The following is an 11,022-nucleotide window of genomic DNA, read 5'->3' as shown; positions in this document are numbered from 1 at the left end:
TATATATATACACACACACACACACACACACACACACACACATATGCCATACAACTTTAAGAGACTGTAGTCTCCTTGAGGGCAGAATCATTATTTAAATCCCTAAAGCCCTGTATATAACCAGTGTTCTCTTTAATAATTATCTCAAATGCATTATTGAAGTAATCAACTAATGATGTCTAATTTGGAAATAATATACATATTAAAAGATTCCTTCTTAAATTGAACCTTTTATCTTCTGTCAGCTGGTCCTATCTCAAGAATCTCCCAGCCCGTGAATGAGGCTTTACCCTTGATGGTGGAGTTTAAGGTATTCAATTCTTTGTTATTGTTTTCATTGTCCTCTTACTCAATGAGAGAAAAATATGATCTCAGTTTCTGTTATTTCAGAATAACAGTGGTATTCATTCCACTGTGAGGTCTCAGATCTGACTGGATATAAATCAATCCCTTTAGTCCCAAGACACACTGATTCTTTGATTATTTATTTGCAATTAAAGTCATTCTCTCTTCCTAAAGTTGCTTAATCATATCCTGCTCCAAGAGAGGTGCTCCCTTCTGGGTGGAACTCAGGTCACTGTTGACTATGATCGATGCTGACAGTGCACAGGTGCCAAGAAAGTATTGCACTTTAGGATAGTTTTATGGTCACAGCACAGCATCAATGTAGGACAGGAAGCCAAAGTGGCCAAGATATCTGTTTTCAGAAGAGCTTATTCACGTGTCTATTAAAATTCAAAGCATAGACTGTTTTATACCATAAAGAACTTTATATCACAAAGATTAGTGTCCTTGTTTTATAGACAGGGAAGTCAAGCTCCAGCTAGGGGATGTTGTTCTAGATTATACGTACCTAGTAGGAGCAATAAGCAGAGACCAAGCCCCTGAAGCATTTCCATTTGTCTGTAATAGTCAGATAGGTCTTCTTCACCTATTCTCTTCAATGTCAAATTGGATTATCTTTTCTATATTGCATCTTGTTATGTAAAGTTAAATATTAAAATTTAATATTTCCAAAGGAAATAAGTGGTTTTTTAAAAATGTATTTTGTGTTTTATCATGTAAAGACTGGAAATATAAGCATTTAATGAACCTCTGAGAGTAGAATGCCATTGTCTATAACAGACCAATACTGACTCTCCTGTGAAAAGAGGAAACTCATTGTCTTTGTGTCACCCCAGCTGATCTTTTTATAAATAGATGTAAATTCATCAAAATTGAACGAGACATTTTGTAAACATGGAATCATAAGTAAATGATGTAGAATTAGTTGATGAACTTACCCAGTATTTGGCCTTGTTGGAGATAAATGTTGAATTCCTAGCATTATTCGTTGTGGGAATATATATTTGTTATATTGGGAGTACTTATGTGCATTTTTGTACATTCAGTGTAGAGAAGGGTAGAGAAGGCAGAAGAAGCAGCCTGAGTTAAAAGCTCAGGTGGATGGGAGCAATGGATGGACCTTAAGGCTCAGAAGGTAGACCGAGGAGAGGAGAGGACAAGGAAACCCTTACTCTAAGTTAAATTGTTTGAACTTCATTTGATAAAGACATTTGAGGGGAGTGATCAGAGATGTGATTCAATAGTTTATCTGTAAATAATGTCTAGGATGCATGAGTGGAGGAACAGAAGCCTGTTATGGCAGCAATATCTCATATAAGATAAAGTGCTGAGTGGGTACTGTGACAGAGACTGGCAGGAATAAATGAATGAGGGAGACACCACGGTGCAGGAGAAACATTGGAAGCCTATGACTTACTGTCACAGCAGGAAGCTTGAGAGAGTCAAACAGGGTGGTGTGGACATTCCCAGCCCATGATTCAAGAATAGTAGACAATAGTTTTCATAGATAACACGAACTTGAAATTCTTGGAGAATAACTGCTCAGGAAAAGGAGTTTTCTAGGACTTGTATGTGTTGATTTTATGATTTGGACAAGAAACCCAGTTAGAAAGCCCACAAGTCAGTTAGCAATACTGGGCTGATGCTTGGAAAGAGATCTATTTTATGGTGGAATTTTAAGAGCTATTGTTAATGCCTCTGCGATACTTTTTCAGACAGAACTGCTGTGATTTCAGCCAGCATCTATGGACTCACTAACATCTGATTCTCATTAAGTACAGTTGTTAAAGTATGAGTCTGCAATGCATGATGATAATCTCCCTAGAATTAGAATTTCTTTGGATGATGTGGGATTGATGATAAGGGATGCTGTTTTGTTTTGTTTTTTTTCTTTCAACAAATATTGGCCAACTATCCGCTATGACAGACCTGGTGCTAATTTTGAGGGTCTTATGAACAAAACCATTCTAGGGACTTCAGAATGACTTAATCTAGGCAGAAGACTGCTAGACAATTGCCTAATGATTCAGTAATATGTTAATTGCTATAGCGAGTTCATTAAAAAGTGCTGTGAAAACATAGAAGTGTGATTTTAAAATTTCTAATATTATCATTATATATCTTTGTATTTTTTCAGTTTAAAAATGTTGATTAAAGTCCTGCTAAGTTCCAGATACTGTGCCTATCACTTAGGAGTCAGACATGAATAAGATGCAGTCCTCTAAGAGCTGCTACTGAGAAATTTATTACTCATGCTTATTCTGTTGATAATGACTGAAAATACTGATTCTTGAAGTGCACCTTGGAGAAAATATATAGTAGTAACTGGTGATGTTAGTAAAGTTTCCATATTTCACAACATGGTCACCCATGCCCGGCATCAGTGCTGATGAATAGTCACTCAAGCCAGTGTGAACTAGGAGATATGAGTGCTAGGAAACATTTCAACCAAGTAAAACACCCAGGAATTGAAACTACTCTTATTCACGATCACCTCTTTGATTCTTGGATAATGTAACAAGGTTTGCATGAAAAGGCAGAGTGCCTCATAAATCATTTAAATTTTAATGCTATTATGATAAGAGGGCAAAAACTGAGAAAATTGAGGAATAGTGTCAGCTGTCTTCCACGAACATTTGAAAATTTAAAAAACTAAACATATCTGTGGAGTGAATGTTATTAAGTTAACGAACTAGTCAAAAGGGCAAGGTATACATTAAAGTATATCATGAAAGTTATGCACAATCTTGTAAGGATGTAGTCAGCTCTATGAGAATATAAATTTTCCCATATAACCATTAACATAACTGAAAAATAACAAGAGTAAACATTAGCACTTCAGTACTTTGTACCAGATACTATTCATTCAATAAATAATTTGTTCTCCTTAATCAACCTTTGAGTTTGGAACCACGATTATCCTTATTTTAAAGACGAGTGTAGGAGTAGCAGGGCTTTCTAATCCAAGATCACACTTGAAAAATATTTTTCAGAGCCAGAATTTAAACCCACACATTGGGCTTTAGAGTCAGTGATGATAACCATTGTTATATTTTCACATAGGAAACGGGAAGAGGATATGTGTTTATTTATTGAACTAAGAATATTTGTATCAAAGGTTTTTGTATTAAGTGGATGCTTACACTCATAAATGTGTTAGAGACTGAAAATATCTAATTGTAGTTTAGTAGGTACCACCTTTTAATTGTTTATTATCTTAACATCTCAAATCCTTAATATAATTTTCAGTACTGCCTTAACTTGTGTTTAACAAAAATATTGCTAATAATGAAATTAAAAACCTTGTAAATTTTCATCACTAGTGACAAGATATAAGCCATATTTGGACAATGTAATTTACTTTACATGATATAAGAATAAAAGGTGGTATAAGTTACATGCTTTTCTGGACCTAGAGTTTCAATATGAAATGATGTCATTCTGAATAAAACCACTTAGTATTTTATAGTGAGGGGACTTTACAAGCCAAGATATTCAAGAAGATTTTTATGTGGTTTTTAAAAACAATTTATATGCTTGGAATTTGGATTATTATACTCTTTCTTGCTCCTTGGCACATTAAGAGGTAAGACTCACAATTTATAATAAGATCTTTTAAAATAATGAATATATTCAAATCCAAAATATAATTGATGTTGACTTAATTAATTAGAAATTATTATTAATAATTTTATTCTAAAAAGTGTCCTGTGTATATGAATATATTCAAAATATGGATTGTATTTGTATTTATTTTTCATAAGGTTATCAAAAAATTTATCATTTTGTATATGAGAAGCATCTAAGGTGCTTAAAAGTCATTTGTTGGGCTCCTAGCTCTGCCACTTGCTAGTCTACAATCCTTGGACATACTATATCCATTAAATCAATATTTTTATGTCTAAGATGAATATGTAGCAGTGAATGAGAAAATATAAAAAATGTTTATCTCAGTGTCCAACTCACAGTAGATCCTTGATGTTTGAATGAAGAAATAAATGAATTATTTAATACAGTTTTGTGAAAGTATATTGATGTGTGTGATGTTTTCACGAACATACTCTCTGTAAAACATGGGCTTCTCATATAACTTTATAGTAGTTATTAGTTTTGTCTGTTCTTGCCACTTTGATTTAATAATGTACCAGAAGCCCTAAAGTTAGTTATTTTGTTTCAACCAAGATGAAATCAAAGAACTATAGTATTTAAAGAGGTCAAGTAAGCATACCAATTTCTCCCCCCCCTCGATATCACCCCCTCTCTTGAGACTGAACCCAAGACCTTGGTATTGATCTATATCCCTGGCACATTTTTACTTTTTATTTTGAGACAAGATCTCATCAAGTCCTTAGGTTGCCAAATCTGGGCTTAAACTTTTGATATGTCAGCCTCAGCCTCCTACAATCCACCTAACTGGTTGAAAAAGTATGGAAGTAAGAATACAGCTATAAAATCTTATATTTAGCTCAAACACTGGGTTAATTCCCAGCGTGGCTTGGATTTGAATTCTGTTCCTGCTAACTGATAGTTGCTCAATATTATACAAGTATTTCATCTTTCCAAGCCTCAATGTCTAAAACCAAGACAATACTAAAAATAGCCTGTAGATTATACAAATTAAATAAGATAATTCATATAAAACACTAGACCTGGGATCTGGGACATATTAATAGTTAGCAGTCAATGAATGTTAGTTATTGTTTTTAGCAGATGAAAAAACCCAAGTACAAAAAGGTTAATTGTGCAAGGCCATGATGCTAGCTGGTGATAGTGGCCAATCTTTGGCTTTCAGGTTAGTATTTTTAGTCCCTAATTTCAGCTCTCCGCCATGGAATAAAAAAATGAAAGAGATAGAACTAGCATTAATTTTCTTATGTTTCAAGAACTGTATTCTATTTTGCATGGTTTTCATGTCCCAAGACAATATTGATAGAATGCTCACAGCAAATTAAACTAATAAGGGCAGAATTAAGACATGGCCTGATCTGCTGTGTTGATATTTAAAGCCACGAATACAGAGGAGATTGCCTAGAAACTGACTACAGTTCAGAAAAGAAGGAAGATCAAAGACTGAGTCCTAGGACATTCCCTCATTAAGAAATCAGGAAGATGAAGGAACTAGCCAAGAAGACTGCCCCAGTTAGAGTGAAGCAAGAGAACCAGGAACCTGTGGTATACTGGAAGCAAGGTTAAGATGAGAGAAATAATAGCATGTTTGCATGATTCTGGGTATGATGCAGTAGAAAAGAGGAATACTGTTGGAGCAGGGATAATAGAAAGGAGTATTGTTGAGCATTATCCTTCAGTAGGTGTGACGGGAGGAAATCTAGGACATAGGAGGGTTGGCCTTTGTGGCGATCAAAGAAAGTTTATCTCAGAAGGCAGAGTAGATGGGCAAGTGTATGCAGGTAGCTGGATAGATGTGCTGCTGGGAGCTTGGGGAAGGTCTCTTCTCTTTGCTTCTATTTTCATATTGAAGTAGGAAACAAAATCAGTCAAGAAGATTGACCAAGGGAGTGTTGTTGCTTTAAAGGGGAGAGGGGTTGAAATAGCCCAGAAGCTTGGGAAATAAATGGCCTATGAAAACACAATGGATAGGGAATTTTAGGGTCTACTTTAGTTTAATACACATTCAAAGTGAGATTCAGCATGGCATATGATTTTGTTCTAGCACATACAGCTGCACAGTTACAGGCAGGAAGGTGATTAAGCCAAGTGAAGATAAAGCAGCAAAGTCTAAGGGATATACAAAGAGATGATTATAAGAAATCATGGGATTTAAACTGCTTGTGGAGAGACTGAGGAGAGAGATGGCTGCCAAATTAAAGAATTTTAACAAAATATACAGTTGTATGGATTTTGATAATACAGATTATTTCTACTACATAAGCCATTATATAGTTGCTATAAAATTGTGCCTATGTCACATTTTATTATTACTTATATCACATTTATTAAATTTGTAATAGAGTCAATTTGCAGGCAGTCCTTGGATCCCTAACATTTATGTTAATACTCCCTAACTCTATGTCTAGCTGAACTTTCCCCTTGAATTTCAGTCTCATATAAGCAGTTTCCTCTGTGACATTTACACTTGGGTATCTAATTAATATCAAAGTTATACAACCAAAGTAAACTATTGATATCTACTCCTACTGTGTTCCTCCCCCAGTTTCCCGTTTCCTGAATAAAGGCAACTCCTGTCTTCCAAGTGCTGTAGCCAAAAGCTGTTGTTTCATCCTAGACTTTTCTTTCCATGGCTTGTCATGGCCAATAACATGAATCCTCCTTCAAAATGCATCCAGAATCTGACCACTTCTAACCACTTCCACTGCTAGCACCTAAGTTTTTTTTTTTTTTTTGTATCGGGAATTGAACTCGGGTCCTTGCGCTTGCAAGGCAGGCGGCAGAACCGCTGAGCTAACTCCCTGGCTAGCACCTAAGTATTAATCCATCATTGTCTGTTTGTCTAGTGTATTTCAGTAGATTCCTAGGTGGCCCCGCAGCCTCTACCTTTGCCCTACTTCAGTCTATTCTCAGCACAGAAGCCAACCTAAGTTAGTCCATTCCCTCGGCTGCCCAGAAGCCTCCAATGGCTTCCCATCCTATTTCAGAGTGAAAGCCAAATGATAAGTCCTCTGTTACCTCTCTAGCTGCTTCTCCTGCTACTTGTTCACCACCCCTTATCCAAACCTTTGGGGGCCAAATATGATCCCGAATACAGATGGAAGATGATTTTGGAAAGATATGGTAATAAATATACTATACAATATACAGCCCTCAGAAGAATCTGAGCAGCACCCTATTACCAACCACATGAGTATTTCTGTAGTAAAAGTCATGATAGTGCAAGTGAGATAAAGACTATCAATAGCTTTAGGCCAGACTTAGCTGCCAAGTGAGTTATAAAAAATTTTTAAAAAATGAATGAAGAAACTAAAAGCCATATTTTTTTCTCCAGAAATTTTTAGATTTTTGTGATTAGACTTTCTCTTCCTTCTGCCTGGAATTATGTCCACGCTCTGCCCCATGTCCATATACTTTGCTTCTCGTGCCCTCAGGTCCTAATTCAAAGGCCACCTTTTTAGTCATGTCTGCTCAGGCCAAAGATTTGAATTACAAACCCTTCCTTAGCTAAGTAGGTAGACACTTTCATCCCTTCCACATTTTGTGTTTCTCCCAGGACCTTTCACTACTTAACATATACCACATTTTTTGTTTATTTATTCTTGCTACTGTATGTGCCTACATTCCCTACTAGATTAGACTGCCTATGAGTGCGAGGATTTTTCCCATTGTTGAATGTCACTGCTAACAGTGTCTGACAAACACTGGAGTCTCAAATAAATATTTCTTGAATAAATCATTGAATAGTTTTTCAATTTTTTTGTGTGTCATTGGAAAAGGACACTTATGGTAGTGTAGACAAAATGACTCATTTGGAAAGTGGAAATTGTTTGTCATTTTATATGATTCTTAACCAATTAAAACTACCTTCTTGTAATGTGCTTTATTTCAAGTTTTTCTTAAAAAACACATACAGCAAAGAGAAAAAAAAAACATTTCAATTGAAGAAAATATTAAATTTCAAGGACTGAAGAACCCAGGAAAAGAGTAAGTAATATTGAAGAAATAATTTAATAAAAGTAAAAAGTGTTAGTACATTATAAAAACAGAAAAATAGAGTTGGTAAATGTATGTGGCAGTTACTTAATAAAACTAATAAAATAAACCATGATGGCAAAATTTTTAAACAAGGGGAAATAACCTCAAATGTGAAGAAAATTTAAATGATTATATTTTGCATTAATTCATGCTAAAAGTATTGAAATTCTACATGAAAATCCTACCCCTTACATCAAAATAAATTTCAGATGGGTGAAAATTTTAAAACTAAAAAGAAACAACAGAAATATAAAAAGCCAGTAAAGTTATTAATTTGGCATGATGGCATTTTTAAAAAAGATAAGAAAAAGATGAACAATTTTGATTACATAAATTGTGAAACTTCTATGTGACAAAGTGAAATAAAAATATAAACAACTGCAGTATGTGTGACAGATATGTGCAGAAAGGGAGAAAACTGCTATTCAAAGGATTTTTATGACTAAGAAATTTTTTAAAATGCTCATAGGACTCAAAAATCTCATCCACAGAAAATGTACAAATGGCCAAATATTCGCAAAGGGCTTTCAAACCTTCTAGTAAGTAAAGAAATGCGAATTAAACTACTAAAAGATTTTTATTCTCTCTCCCTCTCTCTCTCTCTCTCTATATATATATATACATATATATATATGTGTGTGTGTGTGTGTGTGTGTGTGTGTGTGTATAATCTAACCTTACATTCTTTCATAAGTATTTCCTTATGAAAAACCACAAAGTGGGAAACAACTCTGGTAAGTTATAAGCATAGAGAAGAAGGAATAGTTATAAAATCTTCATCATATATGCATATATATATATATACACACACACACACACACACACACCTTCAAATCCTTCTGCAATAGATTGTATTACTATTTTTGTTATTTACTCTCCCTCCCAGTAAGACCATTATACCTGCTCACCTTTGTCTCCATAGTATGCAAAAGAGCATGCCAAGTCCAAGTAGCCCAAAGATCCCAAAGAGCCTATGAATGGTTCCACTGTTGGGTCCCTTTTCTGTGCCCCAAGAACACCATGTTGAGAACAGGGTAGGATCCTGCCAGGAAAAAGATGGGTAGCTTAGAGCAAGAGCCAATTTAAAACCATTGTAGTGAAAACATAATGTGAGCACAAAATTTAATTTTTGAAATTTGAGGGCTATTATCATAGCCTAACCTAACAAAAGCTAATTTAATGTACCTCCTAATTTCACTAAGTGATAGAGTGATCTGCATAATGTTTCATTTTTTCCTGCCACAAAAAAGCAGAACAATATTATGCTCAGATGATTACTTTTTATAAGTTCAGTCTATTGTTGCTATTTTAATTATAATTAAGAAGCTAAACCAGATTGGATGTCATTTGGTAATGAAATATTCCGTTTTCCTTTTGTGACTTTCTATTATTTATAAAGGTAATTTGTATTCATTTTTGAAAATTTGACACCATGGGAAAATATAAAGATGGAAATGAAAACCACTTGCAATCACAGCATTGTTAAAATTTTGGTATACTTACTTTGAATTTCATTTTTCTCAGTTACAAATTCTCTGTAGACATTTCAAAGGCTTAATAATATTACCCAATACCAAAATTTTCAAACCATGTCCAATATTACTAGCTACTTAAGTTATTGATCAAATTTCAGCTTATTAATTTTATAGCAAGAATATTCGTTTTAGAGAACCATTAACCTTGCCATTTTCTCTGAAATGGCTTTACTTTATGATGTTGCACAATTTATTTTATCATATTTAGTATCCTCTAACCTTACATTCTTTTCATGAGTATTTCCTTGTGAAAAACCAAAGTGGGAAACAACTCTGGTAAGTTACAAACACAGACAACAAGGAGTAGTTATAAAATCTTCTTTATAGAATCCAAACACTTTTCCTATAGATTGAACAATATGGTTGAGAACTTGAGGCATAAAGCCACAGAGTGCATAAATAAATAAATAAATAAATAAATAAATAAATAAATAAATAAATAAATAATGAGGGAGCTGGACCTTCTAGGAAAAACAGAAGGCTGTATTTTAAAAATCCAAATGTGAAATCATTGGTCCAAATTGGAACTCGATGTTCTCCCTGAGGAAAAACATTATGGAGTCCAGGTGGGAGGAACATTAAGAAGCCACAATATGGGAGGGATACATTGAAGAAGGCACATGTTTCAGCAGGAAAAACAAAGACAATTAGAGACTCCAGGAAAACAAAAACATCCAAGAAAAGCATGATCCAAATATAGAGCAAACTAGAATGATACCGATTTTGAGCAACTCAAATATTAAAAAGATAATTCACTTGAATATTCTCTTTGGTTTTAAAAATTAATTTTATTGATACATTTTAGATAGATAGATGGATTACATGATGACATTCATCCTAGGGAATTTGTTCCTGTACATAACATGTCTTGTTTCTTCTTTTTCCCCATTTCCTTCCCCTCCTTTCAATGCCCCCCCCTTGCCCTCCTTATTTACAAAAGCTTTTTTACGTTTTTCCTTCTATTCATTTTTTTCTTTTCCCTCCCTTTCCCCCTCACCCTTCCCTAGTTCCCTTTCCCATTGTTCCCAGTGGAACATTTTCTTCCTATTTTACAATATCTATTAGACATTTTGGTCCTTTTTAATCTTCATTTTCTCACACTAGAGAAACCATGTGATATTTGAACATGTGTGTCCGTTTATTTCACTTGAGTATGGTACAAGATACATCTGTTCACCTAGAAATGTCTCAAGTTCATTCTTATGGCAGAGTAATACTCCACTATGTTAAAACACACACACACACACACACACACACACACACACACACACACACACACCATTATCTATTCATCAGTTGATGGGCATTTGGTTTATTTCCAAGATATAACTATTACAAATTGTGCTGATATAAACATGGGTGTGCATATATCACTGTGATATGCTGCTTTTATTCTTTCAGGAAAATACCAAGAGGGAAATAGCTGGTTAAAATGAAACCTCTAGTTTTAGTTTTGTAAGGAATCTCCACACTGATT

The 11,022-nt window shown here is 34.4% G+C and overlaps 1 protein-coding gene across 3 annotated transcripts in view; it reads left to right on the top strand.

The window, feature by feature from the left end:
• Positions 1–3,857, top strand: part of Ccdc172 (coiled-coil domain containing 172) — a 111,474-nt gene extending 107,617 nt beyond the window's left edge. Inside the window, exons 9-10 of one of the 3 annotated variants that reach the window (XM_033761400.1) lie at positions 246–310; positions 3,805–3,857. In XM_033761400.1, coding sequence (XP_033617291.1) covers positions 246–278 — 33 coding nt within the window. In that variant the 3' untranslated portion in view covers positions 279–310; positions 3,805–3,857. Of the gene's footprint in view, positions 1–245; positions 761–3,804 lie in introns of those variants that run through there. The other 2 variants (XM_010634556.2, XM_010634552.2) reach the window with 2 other exon arrangements.
• Positions 3,858–11,022: the final 7,165 nt, after the last annotated feature.

This window comes from Fukomys damarensis, unplaced genomic scaffold (genome assembly GCF_012274545.1).
Source record: "Fukomys damarensis isolate Sample0158 unplaced genomic scaffold, DMR_v1.0_HiC HiC_scaffold_8, whole genome shotgun sequence".
NCBI classification, from domain to species: Eukaryota; Metazoa; Chordata; class Mammalia; order Rodentia; family Bathyergidae; genus Fukomys; species Fukomys damarensis.
Note: the sequence above shows the minus strand (reverse complement) of the source record. Positions and strands in the feature narration are given on the sequence as shown.